This window comes from Folsomia candida, unplaced genomic scaffold (assembly GCF_002217175.1).
Source record: "Folsomia candida strain VU population unplaced genomic scaffold, ASM221717v1 Fcan01_Sc001, whole genome shotgun sequence".
Classification (NCBI taxonomy): domain Eukaryota; kingdom Metazoa; phylum Arthropoda; class Collembola; order Entomobryomorpha; family Isotomidae; genus Folsomia; species Folsomia candida.
Genome location: NW_019091193.1, coordinates 7,045,406 through 7,061,439, shown reverse-complemented (window position 1 = coordinate 7,061,439; position 16,034 = coordinate 7,045,406). Strand labels below are relative to the sequence as shown.

The 16,034-nt window shown below is 36.2% G+C and overlaps 5 protein-coding genes across 8 annotated transcripts; 2 read left to right on the top strand and 3 right to left on the bottom strand.

Annotated features, from left to right (window-relative positions):
• Positions 1-1,584: 1,584 nt before the first annotated feature.
• On the top strand, positions 1,585-3,473 carry LOC110863559 (glutamate-gated chloride channel). The gene is made up of 8 exons (XM_022112901.2): positions 1,585-1,753; positions 1,828-1,964; positions 2,028-2,098; positions 2,163-2,226; positions 2,297-2,456; positions 2,535-2,617; positions 2,692-2,826; positions 2,898-3,473. The coding sequence occupies exons 1-8, from the start codon at positions 1,737-1,739 to the stop codon at positions 3,338-3,340; spliced, it is 1,110 nt and encodes a 369-aa protein (XP_021968593.1). The 5' UTR covers positions 1,585-1,736; the 3' UTR covers positions 3,341-3,473.
• A 683-nt stretch (positions 3,474-4,156) lies between these two features.
• On the bottom strand, positions 4,157-6,733 carry LOC110863366 (alpha-tocopherol transfer protein-like). 3 transcript variants are annotated; one of them, XM_035845259.1, is made up of 5 exons: positions 6,470-6,733; positions 5,908-6,011; positions 5,302-5,655; positions 5,131-5,238; positions 4,157-4,981 (listed from the first exon to the last, which is right to left on the bottom strand). In XM_035845259.1, exons 2-5 carry the CDS (start codon positions 5,947-5,949, stop codon positions 4,790-4,792), a joined length of 696 nt encoding a protein of 231 aa, XP_035701152.1. In that variant the 5' UTR covers positions 5,950-6,011; positions 6,470-6,733; the 3' UTR covers positions 4,157-4,789. The 3 variants fall into 3 exon arrangements, with proteins under 3 accessions (XP_035701152.1, XP_021968347.1, XP_021968348.1); XM_022112655.2 differs by lacking the exon at positions 6,470-6,733 and adding an exon at positions 6,112-6,450; XM_022112656.2 differs by lacking the exon at positions 6,470-6,733 and adding an exon at positions 6,075-6,448.
• Positions 6,734-6,981: 248 nt separating this feature from the next.
• LOC110863172 lies at positions 6,982-8,565 on the top strand. The gene is made up of 3 exons (XM_022112419.2): positions 6,982-7,292; positions 7,374-8,092; positions 8,252-8,565. The coding sequence occupies exons 1-3, from the start codon at positions 7,254-7,256 to the stop codon at positions 8,487-8,489; spliced, it is 996 nt and encodes a 331-aa protein (XP_021968111.1). The 5' UTR covers positions 6,982-7,253; the 3' UTR covers positions 8,490-8,565.
• Positions 8,566-8,593: 28 nt separating this feature from the next.
• LOC110863173 (failed axon connections homolog) lies at positions 8,594-10,825 on the bottom strand. Of its 2 annotated transcripts, XM_022112420.2 has the most exons (7): positions 10,146-10,825; positions 9,876-10,043; positions 9,649-9,787; positions 9,476-9,585; positions 9,317-9,409; positions 8,933-9,255; positions 8,594-8,843 (listed from the first exon to the last, which is right to left on the bottom strand). In XM_022112420.2, exons 2-7 carry the CDS (start codon positions 9,992-9,994, stop codon positions 8,761-8,763), a joined length of 867 nt encoding a protein of 288 aa, XP_021968112.1. In that variant the 5' UTR covers positions 9,995-10,043; positions 10,146-10,825; the 3' UTR covers positions 8,594-8,760. The 2 variants fall into 2 exon arrangements, with proteins under 2 accessions (XP_021968112.1, XP_021968113.1); XM_022112421.2 differs by having other exon boundaries at positions 9,876-10,825.
• Positions 10,826-11,348: 523 nt separating this feature from the next.
• Positions 11,349-15,386, bottom strand: LOC110863154. Its single transcript, XM_022112405.1, has 6 exons — positions 15,209-15,386; positions 14,429-14,898; positions 13,387-14,211; positions 13,213-13,277; positions 11,434-13,093; positions 11,349-11,357 (listed from the first exon to the last, which is right to left on the bottom strand). The coding sequence occupies exons 1-6, from the start codon at positions 15,384-15,386 to the stop codon at positions 11,349-11,351; spliced, it is 3,207 nt and encodes a 1,068-aa protein (XP_021968097.1).
• Between the last annotated feature and the right edge of the window lie 648 nt (positions 15,387-16,034).

Below are 16,034 nucleotides of genomic sequence, written 5' to 3'. Positions count from 1 at the left end.
ACTTTTTCGAAAGTATAAATTTATTTCAAATTAATGTATTTGACATTTACAACAATTAACTAACCGGAATATTAAGTAGCATTCTCTCATACGAAACAAAAACACATTCAATGGAATTTATTCGAGCGAATTTCAATATCTTTGCTTATATGTCATCCGAGTACATAAATATGTCGTGGTTTTGGTGGAATGAGAATGGATATGTATTATCTACAGAAAGTAGCAGGAATTGGTTGTGATGAGTTTTGCAAACACGAATGGAATCAAAGAAAACGGTGCCCATACGTTGCACAGGTAATAATTGTTGGTCACGTGCTGTGCCCTTAAGTTAGGTATTGCGTTACTAATTAATGGGATAGGGCATAAATTAGCGTTAAAAATTTAGGTGACCGTGACTCTGTGTGCGGCAGTAAAAAGTAGGCGACGGGCATATGTAGAAATTATTTAGTGTTATAAATAGGTAGTCAGTCAGCATAAGTCAAGTTTGAGGGTCAAATAGACAGTTTACATAAGACTTTAAAACCTATTTTGGAATGAACGCAAATATAAAGTGAGTTTCCAGACCTGAGAAAAATTCTCATGCATACATAACTAAATTAGTCTAGAGATAAAACCATACTTAAGATTAGGTAAGTAGTTCAAGAATGAAAATATATGACTAAAGTATTAGACACGGGTTCATTTTGAGCCAAGGTCAAACTGAATGAAAAGGTAACACTGACGTTAAACAATTTACAACTCTGCATAAATTTGAAAATGAATCTCATGCTACCGGCAGTGGATTTTTCGGGACGAACTATATATTCACTTCATTGTGCAAAATAATATTTCGGTGGTGCTTCCATCCAAACTACTAAATACTCCCACTTCTATTGTCATTTAATTTGCACAACATTTTTAGATGCTTGCAATTTCATGACTTATTTTACTCTTGGAGTTACATAATTTATGGATGTCTCCTACAAATTAGGCAAACACTTAATTCTTAATTTTTTGGTGTAAAATATGAATGATTTCATCCAAGTTAGTGCATAGGTACACTTGATGCCTGATTTTGTAATCCAAATTTACTTATATTCTCACAAGATTTTTAGAGTGAGATTTTTTTGTATGAAAATATTTACCCATTACTGGAAAAATGGCTTAGCAAATATAAACTAGAGTTTGAACTCTTAATGAATAAATACATATGTATGTATGTGCGCAAAATGACGTCCAGAGACCGAATTTACAGATGCATTCATCATTACCATTATTAACTGCATATGTAAATTCCCTTATTTAAAAGAAACATGTGTAAATAGGAAACATAAATCACAAAAATTGCAACCATTCACTTGTTTTCGCTGGAAATCATAACAATGACTACATAACGCTACAAAACTCAGCATATTTAAATATGTACAAGTTTACTTCCAATATACTGACTCTCATTCTACGTAAACACATCTACAATCCCACTGTTTTTAAATCACGCATAAATGATTTTGATTAAACGAAATTACTCGCAATTTCTCTCCACCACTTGTCTCGTGTCAACAAGCATGCGAGACTATTATGATCACCCAGAAGCGGGGGATGACATTGGATAAATTAAGTTCATGGGATTTAAGGACGAGATTTCTGTGTCTGCTGCCAAAGTTTTCGCTCAGATTCGCATCCTGTCGTCAATGCAAAAGTTAAGTTTAGTTACATTTTAGCTTGCTGTCTGTGGACGGATTTTTTACTCGATCACCATGTGGATCTTAATCAGGTATTTATTATTCATGCATGTCTGGTTGAAAGATGAGGAAAACAGCTTATGTTAATTCATATGTAACATGGCAGGGTTATCCTGTTTTCTTTCGTGATAACGACGACCGTTTCTTCAACACCATCGGAAGAGAGGACGGTTTTGGAAGGACTCCTTCGAAGCTACGATGGCTCAGTTCGGCCGTTTCAACAAGATTTGGTTTATCGAACATGTATGAAAATGTAGAATGATAAATCAATTTTTAAAATTGACCATAATTAATTTTTGATTACAGCAAACTTGTCAACAATTATTTCTGTGAATATGTATGTCAGATCGATATCAAGCATTGACGATGTCAAAATGGTAATCATTCACTTTCTCGTCTCGATTTTGGCTTATCCACGACCTAACCAACAATTTGTGAAAGGTTTACGAGGCACAACTAACCTACAGGATGCAATGGTTGGACGAGAGATTGAAATTTAGCAGAGGTAATTTATACATTTTTATGCAGAATGTACGTATGTACAAAATATATTTATTTTCGTAATTTCTACATAGACAAAGCTAATTATTTAACTCTGCCTGGAACTTTGAGTCAAAAAGTGTGGAAGCCGGATTTGTTCTTTTCAAATGAAATGGAATATCGGTTACACGATGGATTAAGCAAAAACGAATATTATCGTGTGTACCCGAACGGAGAAGTTCTCTTCAGTGCGAGGTGCTTCAAATAGTTATGTGCATACGCATGGAAATCAAACCGTATAATGAAAACTTGTGACGATTTTGCATATTCCAGAATCACGCTAAAACTCCTGTGTCCTATGGCATTGCAAAAGTACCCGTTTGATACTCAAGTCTGTCCCATTAGGATGGCGAGCTGTATAAAAAAATACCCATTTACAATTTTTCTATTGTAATTTTCAACTCTTAGGATTAATTTGCACCAATTTCAGACGGGTATACAACGGACGATATCATATTCGCCTGGAAAAGAGATGATCCAGTCCAAGTGAATTCTAACTTGTCCCTACCTGAATACAAACTCACCACGATTGGTACAGAAAGGTGTGATTCAACGACAACAACAGGTCAGCAGTTAAATTTTTGTATAAAATTTACTATGACAGCTGAGTAAAATTACCAATTATTCATATGCCAGGAAGGTATAGTTGCCTCCGAGTTGACTTCCACTTTCAGAGAAACACGTTTCCATGGTTACGAGACGTATATCTCCCCATGGCGATTTCGATCCTCATCGTTTGGCTATCTTCATGGATGGACGTGGAACAAATGGGCCGAGTTTGGGTGTTAGGAAGTGCTATATTCTACTGTAAATGGATTGCATTTAATCACACGGCCACGACCTTGCGACTAATTTCTTACTCGACATCGTTTCACTGGTGGAGCTGGGGGTGTGATGTTTTAATTGGGTGGGCCATTCTAGAATTTGTCGTGGTACAACGTCTTTCTTCTGTGGAAAGAGGGAAATGCAGGTCGTGTCAGAATTTCATGGAGATTGTGATGAGAATCGGATTTTTGGTCGGATTCGCGATGGTGATTTCCTGCTGTTACGTCAAGTACCTCGATCAAAATGTGGAATGAAAGAGCTGATATGTTGTGCATGAAACACTTACAAACTAAATTCTAAATTGATATAATTTTTGAAAAAAAATGTCAAATTTCGAACCGTTTCAATAAAGAATGTGACACTGATATGTATGGTCATGGAACAATATCTACATAATATGGTTTAATAAATAAAAACAGACACGGTTGTTTCACATCATAATTTCATTTCATAGGACAAGCAGAGCAAGTGCATGCAAGATATGCACATATGTACACGTACATATATGTATGTACGTGTATGTACATATTTATATGTACATACACACTTGTATATTAGTTAATTTAGATGTATAAATGTATGTAAGTTGTTGAACTGTGTTGAACTGGTGAATATAAATTGCTGAAAACGTTGTCCAATTCTTAGCCCGAGTCAGAGCTTATGGAATCATCATGTCCGTCTGTCCTTCTGTCACGTTATAGCCCTCATTAAACTCATCCTATCGACTTGAAATTGAGTATGTGTACATGCAGTTTGGGATAAATGGGAAGTTAAATTCTAAGATGAGCAAACTGGGTCAAGTGGTTGACCTATGGGGTTTAAAAGTCCGGTGTAGTCCGTGGTAGAGAATTTTTCGGAATACAATGCAGTAAAAACCAAATTATTATTTAGAAAACCCAAGTAGGGTTACCCCCACTGATTTTCGAAAATGGTTACATATATACAGAAGCCTTGAATTAGGCATGATCCTGCAGAGGTAGATCAGAGTAGCATGTACATAAATTTAATATAGGTAGTTAATTGAGAACTTGCCCCTGACTCGGGCTAAATAAGCATTGGACATCAATACATCATAGGTTAGGTTTTTTAATTATCGAGGGGTGCACAAAACTGCAAGTAAGATACATATGTTACATATATATTTATGTACAGCAATTATTATATCTCATCTTCTCTCCTTTCAACATCACTGTCCTGTATTTATACTCCTCTTACATTATTGTCCTAAAATGTGGAGCTACATACGTTTTTACGTTCATTTCAAAAAGACTCAAATAATACTTGAGTTGAATGTCCAATGCTACGGTAGATGACCTTTAGTCACCCTCGCAGAATCTCAAGTTTAGCAAGCCTTGCAGAGGTTTCTTGGGATCAAAGACTTCCCGATGTCATTACTTTATTGATAAACGCTAAGAATGACCATCACAGAGTAAATTGAAAGAAATTATGGTAGTATCCAATAGTACAATTCACTCGATTTTGACACGTTTAGTAATGAAGGATTGATGAGAATGTGGCTGGGGGCCTCCGGCGGGGATTATCCTTTGGGGGAGGGGTTATCGTCCTGACGCCAAATTATTAAGTATATTGTTACAACTTATGAGATGCATCTTCTAAAGTCTCGTTGAGGTTACCATCCTACTTTGCACACCATGCTAGGTATCAGTAAATATGTACAATGTAAAAATTTATGTATCCTTGGCTTAATTTTTCAAATTATATTTGCGAATGCACTGCTGCAGCTTTTCATAAAAATGTTCATTATTTAAAATATCCTTGTTAAAATTTGGATCTATCGCGTTTTCCAGAGATAATTTGCCATTCCAGCAGGTTGGTAATGTATCCCGAGGTATGTAGCGATGAAGGGTATCCAAATTTCCAGAGTGCAGGATAACCTTTAGTCAAATAATCCCATGTAAAAATGGTAAAGTACATAAGGACTAATATGTACTTTCAAAGCCTCGAGGAATACATATGTACCATGGATAGTACATTGAATCAGTTCAGTAGATTCCCTGGCACAAAAGCTTATGTACTAACATACCCTGTTCATATACTTTGGGAGTAATTTCTTCGCAACAACGAAGAACATGTCAAAGCACGATGGCGAATTTACGAAATGAACCGTTCGAAGTCTTAGCGGAAACGCTTTCTAGTCACCAAACAAAATATAAAAAATCTAAATAGTATAAATCATAGTAAATTGGAAACTTACGTAGAAAAGGTTCATCATTTTGATACAAGGCCGAATCCCAAATAGTCTTTGGAAATGGTGACGATTGAATCCTTCCATATCAACGATGCAGTCTACCCTCAAAAGATCCATACCTTTCGGAGCCAACAAAACCATGTCTGCGGCTACAACTATTTTCGGAATAATTTCGTCCCATCCATGACCTGAATCGAGCGGAGGCCACCACTCGACACGAGTAGCGAAGATTGTGACACCATCAAGTCCAGCGATTTTCAATTTCCGAATGCAGTCTTCTTTAATTACTATGCTGGATGGGAGGAGATGTAGAAATATTTCTGGGTACTTCTTTGCTCGAACTTGAATATAGTTTTTGAGCTGAAAGCGATTTATTCCAAACAAATGTTTAGCGTATGCATGCTCGTCAAGTGCACCCGTTTTGTAAATTAAGATGATAATCAAACTGATGAGCGCCATTTAAGCTGGAGTGAAGAATCCGCGATAAAGATAAAATGTTCTTATATATTAGTTAGTGTAAAAGTATATTTCTAAGCCTGATTAAATTCGAAATAAATAAATAATACCTTTATGCAAATATAAATATGTCGATTATAAATAGTTTTTGTTTACCGTTTCCAACGTGTTTTCCACTCTATATTTCCTTCCACGCATGAAATGGAGCAAAAATTCATCTGTGAACAAAGGTCCGAAGGCTGCAAAGCTATTCCATTGTTCTACAGAGTAAAATTGTTAAACTTTTTACTAATCCTTGCAATTTGTAACACATAAACAAATACATTTTACTGAACAAAGCGTTTAAAATTTCTACGATACTTTTCATGCATTGCTTCAAAGTTTCAAGACACTTTTCTTCATCATGGGAAGAAAGTAACTCGGGACTGATCAGTGCTCTCGACATTTTTCAGGTTACAACTGATCTGTCACAATGCAAAGTGAACTCCTAGGACAACAAATTCATGATCAAACCAGTTCACCATACCCGACCATGACAAAGTTGCAAATATTTTTATCCAGCTCTGCGAGAAGCAAAAGTCAATGACATTGGCATTGAGATAAGACATGAACCAACTTAATATATGGTTAACTTTGATTTAATTAAGTTAGATACATAATTATGCATTTATTACTTAATCACAAGTCAGTCTCCAAAATATCATTTCTTAAAGGTTACCTGATGATGATGCAAGTGTAGCATCGAAAGCTTGTAATAAATTGTTTTGTATAAACAACTATGTCTTCCCATAATTCTATTCTTATTCATACGGTTTTTTAGCACTTGGGGGGATTTCTTGGGGATTAATCAGACGCTAATACAGGTTAAAATTATGTACAATTTTTTCTCAACAACTTGAAACATCATTTTAGATTTTCATGATAAATTTTTTAATTACAATCTTTTGATCCGCAACTAGGAGGGCTACAGTTTACTAATCAAGATGTTAGATATGTTCATAAAACTACGTATGCATTGCAGTGTGTATTTAAATATAAGTGCAGCTGAACAGTCGAACTGTACATATATACATGTGTTCATACATATGCGAATATTCACCCGTATCAGCAACCGGACCATGAAAAATGCTAACCTTGTTGCGTTGTATGACTTTTATTATGCAGCCCATGAGAGAATTTTCTTACCTACCTTGGTGCAAAAAATATCTACTTCCCGTCAATAATAACCACCCAACCAAAAAAGTTACATAGATTCAAATCCACCTGATTAAACTGTAACATAAAGTCCGTTGACGCATGAAAAAATATTTTATAAACTTTGCTCCTTTAAACTTTTACATATTTACTACTAATATGCAGTTCAAAATTTTACTTGGATTGCACGGTTAAATTTATAACAAAATAAATTAAAAGTCCTGCATACAAAAATAAAATTGTGATATACGTTTTCGGAGGGAGATAAACCAAATAGTTTTTTCCTTCTTCATTTAATCATTGTAATAATGGGGACACAGTACGAGTCCGTATTTGGCAATACACTGGTACGATTGATGCATTTTCATTACATAAAATACTAAACCATTGCTAATTATACTAAATTAATTGTCGCCCATATTTTTTAGCTTCTTCGCCACATTTTTTCTCGCATGGGTGTCGCTCAGCTTAAAACTTGTCGCCAAATAAACCAGCTCTTCCACTCCTTGGCAACCCCTTATCTCACTGCAAGGGCCAAAGTCACCGTCAGCGTGTGCAGATTCAACATGTACAAGATATCTTATCAACCAGTGTCATGGCAAGAATATTTTTCAGAACGAGTCGCAACCATGCAATCCGTCCCCGTTGCAAGTCTATTCGTCCAACTTCGAGCCTTCCATTCTCCTCCAACAGCGAGGAACGATGTCCTCAATTTGATAACGCAACGCAGTGGACACGACCATTGCATAACTTGGCTTCATCTGGATATCGAATTTCGAGATGTTTTCGAATATCAGAATTTTTGTGGGTCAATTTTCCAGGCGGAAGCTTCGCATAAAATTTCCAACTTGAAAATTAATTTTAAACTCCATCGTGCTAGAGAATCCATTAGAATTGGGAGAATGCAGTTGAATTCTGAAAATCACTTTGTGAAAGAATTGGACTTGATTAATTTTCCGTGTGAGAAGGAATGGGATGAAGATTGTGATACTGAAAATATTCGTGATTTTCTGCACGCTTTTACCAATTTGGGAAAACTTAAGCTAAATTGCTTCCCCGGTTTGGTTAAGGGTATTCTTGATGGAATAAGGAAGGAGGTTGTGGTCCTGTCTAAATTGGAATCGCTGGAAGTTTGGTTGGATAAGGAGTAAGTGCATATAACTTAATTCTTACCCATTAAAAATCTAACTATCCAAAAAGACTCGTTATAAAATAACAATAAGTGTTATTTTGTTTTTTATTGTGTTTAGTAATACTTAATTATGTATGCAAAAAAATATGAACAATTTACATCTTTTTTTTACAGATCAATTCTACAAAGTCTGGAAATACTCCGCCTTCTGAGGGAAACATCTAACAAATTAAATTTAACAAACTTAGCAATCTTTGACATTCCTGAACTTGAAGACTTTGAGGAATTAAATGCAGTTTTGCTCTCTTACTCAAAAACTTTAAGGACTTTAAAGTTGGAAGTACAAAAATTTAAGACACCACCTGAACTCACTAGAGGGTTATTTCCAAAGCTTAACATAATGATAATTTAGTAGATTAAGGGTAATACAAAGGAATATGAATTATTGGATTATATTTTAATAAATATGCATGAACTGTGGAATATGATTACAAATTTCGAAAATATGTACAAATATAACATTCTCACTACTTTATTACTCGTATACTGCACGCATATATGAATATTGCACTAAACTTTGTGACTAAAATTCCATAATACTGACGAAAAACCTGATAAAGTTAATAATTCTTTGTACATTGTACACTTAATATCTTTGGCTTTCTGCTTTACTGATCTTCCTTTTACTTTTCTAAAAGTTGGTCCCAATCCGGATAATAAAGTTCCTTCATCCGATTGCAATAATCCACAATATTTTGGTGACGTTCTGTTAAAAAAGTACAAATTACAGTTTCCATGTAAATAATCGACTTATTTATAATAATTTAACACTTTCATATCAAAATACACGTTTACCTCTGATAACTGCAGCATGGTGGGACATGCTTTGATATCCCCACAACAATTGGGAAAGACAGCCAAAAACACATGCATCCTCCACGCAAGGATCTTCTCCTAAAAGGAACTTGTTATCCCCCAAGATTTCGGCCACAGCAGAAACATCTTTCAGCAGCCATGACTTTACAGTTTCCTTATCATGTCGTCCAACTCCGTGTGCCCAAGCCAGCTTTGTATAATGTCGATTAAAATATTTGACAAGAAGGTATGGAAACTTGAGAAATTTCTGGACGGCAATTTGTCCATCTCCTGGCCAGACGAAGGCCCAGAGCAACAGTTCCCTGGATAAACATGAAAAATTGCATGGAATTTAAATTGTATCATCAATTTTGCAGAATTTACCAGTAAATTTTATCTTCCAAACTGATCCTGACCATGCGAGCAATTGCCAATTCTTTCTCCGAGTAAGAATTATGGATTGGGTTGTCAAATTTTCTAAACGATTTTTCATATTTTAAGTAACCATGATTGATGCATATACAGTTAAGAGTTTTGACCAACTTTTGTAAGAACTCGATACAAATTTGAGAATCTGCGACATGTTCCCCATTTAAAGAAAGCCACGGACATTTGCCTTTGGGTCCCAATGAGTTTGACAAATTTCCGTCATACTAAAGAAATATTTCACTTAAAGTTTAATAGTTTAAAAGGTATTTAGCTAAACTACTTCATACTTTGTAAGGGATATTTGCCATTCGGATGAAAGTTTCTAATTTTAAGACGAAAGGTGAAGCTGCAGGAATTCCGGCAGTTCGCCTGGTCCCGTGTAAAATGACGACATTTTTCTGACACTTGTCTGCAGAAAAACGCGACCTTTAAAAATTTATTAGAAACGTATAAGCCAATCAACACATTTATTCAGCATTATTTTCCAATAAGTACGTTAGGTTTTCAAACTTACAATTTCCTCCTAATTAAAAGTTTCGGGATAACGAAAGACGCAGCAACAATTAATCCCCCCAAGCTGACTCCAGCTCCAATCCATGGGAGAAGTTGGTCTGTATCTAATTGTAATTTCATCCCTGCAGGGCCCCGTTTACGGTGATTGAACCGAATGAAACAGTCCCAACTAAAAGAAGCAAGTTATCTGGCTAAAACTTTATTAAGCTTTCAACTTGAAACTACTGAACTCATTGCATCATTGCAAATTAAATATAAATAAATCACTAACCAACTTATCAAATTTGGATAATTAGATACGATATTTAGATTTATTTGAAATAATACAGCATTACACGAAGTAACACAGATATGAGAAATTACTTAATTCTCGTTGTAAATATAAAACCTGTCAATTAAAAAAAGTATGCTTAATACATGAGACAAAAAGAAAATGAAAGTAAACTACAGCGTATGTACATATGTAATACGTATACATACATATGTGTTCATATGCATACTCCAGCATAATATTGGGCAACAGGTGCACATCTTTCATACATACATATCCATATCCATAGTGTTTGGCCTTCATGAATCGTAGTATTTACAATACTGTTAGCATTACAATGTTTCTCATTCATGATCCTGAAATATGTATGTGCATATGTACGTATATGAAGTTCATATACGTACATATTATGAACATATTTATATGCACGTATGTATGAATGTATGTAGATGAGATTTGTGATGCATGAAATATGAATAAATCAGTTCCATGCAACCCATTAACTAAATATGTATCAGTATGTGCACTAGCATACATAGTTGCATACAATCCTACACTTAATAAATACAAGAAATTAAGCCCGCATATTGCGGGCGATCATCCAGACTGATAAGCATTCATTCATTAATACTTGTTGCTGAAGCAGAGGCGTTAGCTGGATGTAGGTAATTAACATCCACCCAGGGCAAGGGAACGTGGACCCCCCTCTGCATGTTGCCCCATTGTGCCCCTGCATCGAAATACAGAGGCTTCAAAAATGTACAAAGTATTGCACTCAATTATTCATGGAAACATTGGACGCATTTGATGTTTCAACTCGAAAATTCCAAAGACATTACCTCATCAAAATGGCCTTGTAGACAACGTTTGGTGTAAAGACTACATTCGAACCTTGTATTAATTTCCCTTGTTCGATAGTGTCGACTACGTAAACTTTTACGTCACAGGACCGTCTCACTCTTGAAAATGCCACATAGAGTTGTCCATGGCTAAAGACTGGGTTTGGTAGGTAAATACCAACCTTATCTAAGGTCTGTCCTTGAGACTTATTGATGGTCATTGCAAATGCACGTTTGACTGGGAATTGCCTTCTTTTTAATGTGAAAGGTAGATCAGAGTTAGTGGTCAGATCTATTCTTGGAATGAATACTATATTCCCCTCAGAAGATCCAGTTAGTACTTTTGCCAGTATTAGGTTAGTTTTTAGTTCAACTACAACCAAACGGGTTCCATTACAAAGACCTCTCTTAGTATTGAGATTTCTTAATAGAATAATTAAAGCACCAACTTTAAGTTTAAGTTCATGCGGTGGCATTCCAGAAGGGTTCAAGCTGTTTAAGAATTCAACAGGATAATCATCTCTGTCAGAATCTACATCCGTCATTAAGGAGTCAGTACTAATATAAGTTTTATTATCTCCTATGAGAATGTCTAGGACTTGGTCGTTACTTTTATCCACATCAGCATTTGTTGGACATAAAATGGCCCTACTGGAGAAAGTCTCAACGTTTTCTGGAGTTAAAGAGTCTTCAAAGATATCACGCACAATGTTGTCTGATGCTACCATTGTTTCTGGGATTTCTATTAGGTTTTCGTTTAAACCATGCCCATTTGTTAATTCCCCATTACCAAGTTTTATTAGCCAGTCACTGTATTCAAGATCAAGGGATCTGACATTGTTGTTAAGTTTCAAAACCTTAAATTTCCTCCACAAATGACTAAATTTAATACTGGCTTGAACAATAGCCACTGGATCAGCATGAGGAATAATTGGTAGGGTTTGTCTAAAATCCCCTCCAAGTAATAAGACTTTTCCTCCAAATGGAACATCCTTATTTCCCATTATTTCTTTCAACAATCGATCCACACAATTTAATGCATTGGCAGGTGCCCTTGTTGACTCATCCCAAATTAATAATTTTGATTTACCAATTATCTCTGCCTCCTTGGATTTCATCTTAATTCCAGAAACAGAACATTCATCTAAATTCAGTGGGAGACTGTACTGGGAGTGATAAGTTCTTCCTCCCTTTAACAAATTAGCTGCAATTCCTGTGGAAGCTACAGGTAGAGCTTTTTCTCCTTGTCCTCTTAAATGACTTAGCATCGTCTTATATAAGTGAGTTTTTCCACTGCCTCCAGGGCCATCAAGAAAGAAACATTTAGCTTCATTCACGTTCTCAGAATTAATGGCATTCTCGACAGTATCAAATGCCAAACGCTGTTCCTCATTTAAGGTGGCAATTAATTCATCTCCAGCATCTCGCTCTGCCTCCATATCGGCAAAATCATTTACATTTAGAGGTAAATCTGCTGGAGGATTTCTCAATCCAAAATCAGAACACCTTTTACTGTGTGTTGACAGAGTATCTGCAATATCTCTCAATGCATATGATTCGCACAATTCACACTCGTCTTGTGCTGGGTGATTATGTGCTCTGGCAAAGTCTTCACTTAGATTTTCTTTGTGTTTTGTCCACAAATTGGAAACATTTCCACAATCGCCAAATATGCAGATATATGCAAAAAGTTCTCTAAGTTGCCGTGGCATAGATGCATATGCAGCTTCAGTAAGAGTATCGTCCCATAAAGTTTCATCGGTAACCAACCCTAAAGCTTTGGCAGCTTCATAAAACGTTGGATACTTAATATTGTCAACTGTGGCTAGATGATCGTATGACTTTGCTCCTGGTACATGCAGAAGTAGTAACCTTAAAAAGAACCGTTCATTCTCGCGCATGCTAACGGCATACATTCGCCCAATAGTTTTTGAGTGGTTTTGCTTACGTTTGGTCCATATTGTTTGGCTTTTATTAAACACATAGTGTTCTGGAACTTGATAATACTTTAGGTTTTTGGCGGATTCATCAGTCTGATTCAGATTGAACCATGCCATGAGTGTAGAATTTTTATTTTGAGCTTTTTCAATTGCAGCATCAACTGTTCTACTGGTATCAAAAATCACACTTTACTGTTCGGGCAAATGAACTGCCAATGGAATTACAGAATGAGTTTGATCTTGCATTGGAAACCTAAAAATTCTCCATGCAGCCTCAGGGGGACTTACATATCTTGAATCCACATGTGTCTGTACTTCATCAACTTGAAGCTGAACATTGGCACAGTCATGGCCTTTGTATGCATATTTGAATAAGTATTTGACACTTTTAATTGAGGCGCAAATTTCCACGTTAATATGGCAGTTATATTTCAAACTCAAGTATGGACAGTATGGAACTACCCAACTATTGTCAATTTTGATATTTTTATCAGTTTCAATTAATTCGGTCATTCTTGTTTTATATAAAGGGTAACCGTTACGATTTGCTAAAGTTTCCTCTTGAAACTGTGTCGGAAATCCCTTGGAACATTTTCCTAAGACTAAACATGGACTTCTCGAGTCCACTTGGTCGCATGGACCATGAATCATGTTCTTTGTAACCACATCAAATAATCGAGGATGTGTTTCTTTATTTGGAATTTCTGCACTCACAACTTTGTCGATAAGTGCTGGAGTTCGAGGCTTGTCCTCAGCTCTAAGAATAATAAGCATATGAGCATGAGGTAGACCCCGTTTTTGAAATTCAATTACATGCACTTTGGCAAGAACATGGCCAAGTACGTCTTTCTTTATTAAATCTTCTAAAAGTGCACTCAATTTAGCTTTAAACACTCTTGCGACTAAGTCCGGCCGATTCTCAGGTCTTTCGTTAGGTCTCAGATTTTCAGTAATTTCTTCCCATTTTGGGTTACATGTCATAGTGATAAACAAATCTGGTGTCCCTAATTTTTGCACTATAGCCATTGCATCTTGGTAATGCTGTCGCATATTTCTTGGGCTTCCTTGGAAAGATGAAGGAAGAATTATCTGTTTTCCTGGATTCAGTCCTTCTTGCTCAGCAACCGAACCAACGTGATCAACTAAAGTTTTGTAATTTTCAGCTCTGATTGTAGTCTGGTTCTGGCGAACCCAATTCAGGTCATTAGCTTCAGCTTTGACATGCATCAACAAAATATTGTTGTGTAAGTTTCCCTGCACACAGAATGGGGCTAAATGCATCTCGAACTGAAAACAGATATGAGTAATACATTTTCATTGTAACTCGCTTTCTTGCATTTGGATTGGCAATTACAACATTTGGTTTATATAATGCCAAATCAGCTCCCCACCCTTGTTCTCCATTCGGATATAACAGTGGGTAAGTTAATGCATCAAGATTTTTATTCAGAATATGAATTCTTTTGGTTTTATAATTTGTGCCAGTTGGTCTTAGATGTATTACCAAATCCCGATCAAGCGGTGGCTCACCGTCCATAGTACTGAACACAACAGCAACTTCATTACATGCTTGTGTATTATATCTGCGATTGTCAGACTCTCGATTGTGCAAAATTGCCATTTGAATTTGGGCTGGCTCTCGACCTTCAGCTCTTGCTTGTTGAGTATGTCTATTTTCAACTTCATGTAGCATTTCATAAGCTTCTGTAAATTTATTGGTTCTCATTACTTCCATTAATCGAGCCATTACATGGCTTTTGCAAGCAGCATTTGCCGGTTCATTCATTCGGCGGTTATTAGCCTCGTCAGGGTCCAGGATATATAATTGAGCATATTGTCTTGGTTCACCCTCTTCGGGATGTAATGTGCCAGTAAGATGGCAAATTTGGCCATGAACTCTAAAACAGTATGGTCCAAATCCTGGTGGTGCCCGGATCTGAGCTCCAACGGATGCAAATGCAAATGCCAAATGCACTATTATAAGATCTTATGTTTTCCATAAAGTGTTTAGAATCTGGGTCGTCCCCCATCATGAGTTTGTTTATATAGTAGTTCGTTGAAAAATTGGAAATTCGAACTTGTCCTTTATTACAGCACACATTATATTCTCCTGCAGTATTTCTTTCACTATGGAAGTATTTAGCATTGCAGAATGTACAATTTTCCTCAAATTTCCCGAGATAATGTAAAGCTACTTGGGATTCATCAATTCCATCAGCAACAGCTAAATTTGATGTTGCCTGACGTCGTCGAGCGTCGGCATTTGCTCTTGAAGCTCGCTTACTTTCAAGTCGAACAGATCTTTGTTCAACAGTCTCATTATTTCTGACTACCGTCATATGCTCATTGTTCCGTTCACGCCTTGTAACTGCCTGTTGTTCAGTTTCACCGGGCCGTCGCGAACGCTTCGGCATAGGTTCAGCTTCTTCTCGCACGTTAAACGTTTGTTTTTTTTGCCCCATTGTATCAAATAATTCTACTTGGACAATTGAATTTATTATGATTCAATATATGCTTCCACTTCTTGCTTGTATTGTCAATTAAATGCAAATTTCCTCGAGAGGATACTAAAATCCAAGAATGGATATAATTTCCTGGAAAGGATACAAGATTTCACGAATGGATATAATTTTCCTTGAAAGGAAACAAAAATCCACGAATGGATACAAATTCCCCGAAAGGATACAAAAATCCACGAATGGATACAAATTCCCCGAAAGGAAACAAAAATCCACGAATGGATACAAATTCCCCGAAAGGAAACAAAAATCCACGAATGGATACAAATTCCCCGAAAGGATACAAAAATCCACGAATGGATACAAATTCCCCGAAAGGATACAAAAATCCACGAATGGATACAAATTCCTCGAAAGGAAACAAAAATCCACGAATGGATACAAATTCCTCGAAAGGAAACAAAAATCCACGAATGGATACAAATTCCCCGAAAGGAAACAAAAATCCACGAATGGATACAAATTCTTCGAAAGGAAACAAAAATCCACGAATGGATACAAATTCCCCGAAAGGAAACAAAAATCCACGAATGGATACAAATTCCTCGAAAGGAAACAAAAATCCACGAATGGATACAAATTCCCCGAAAG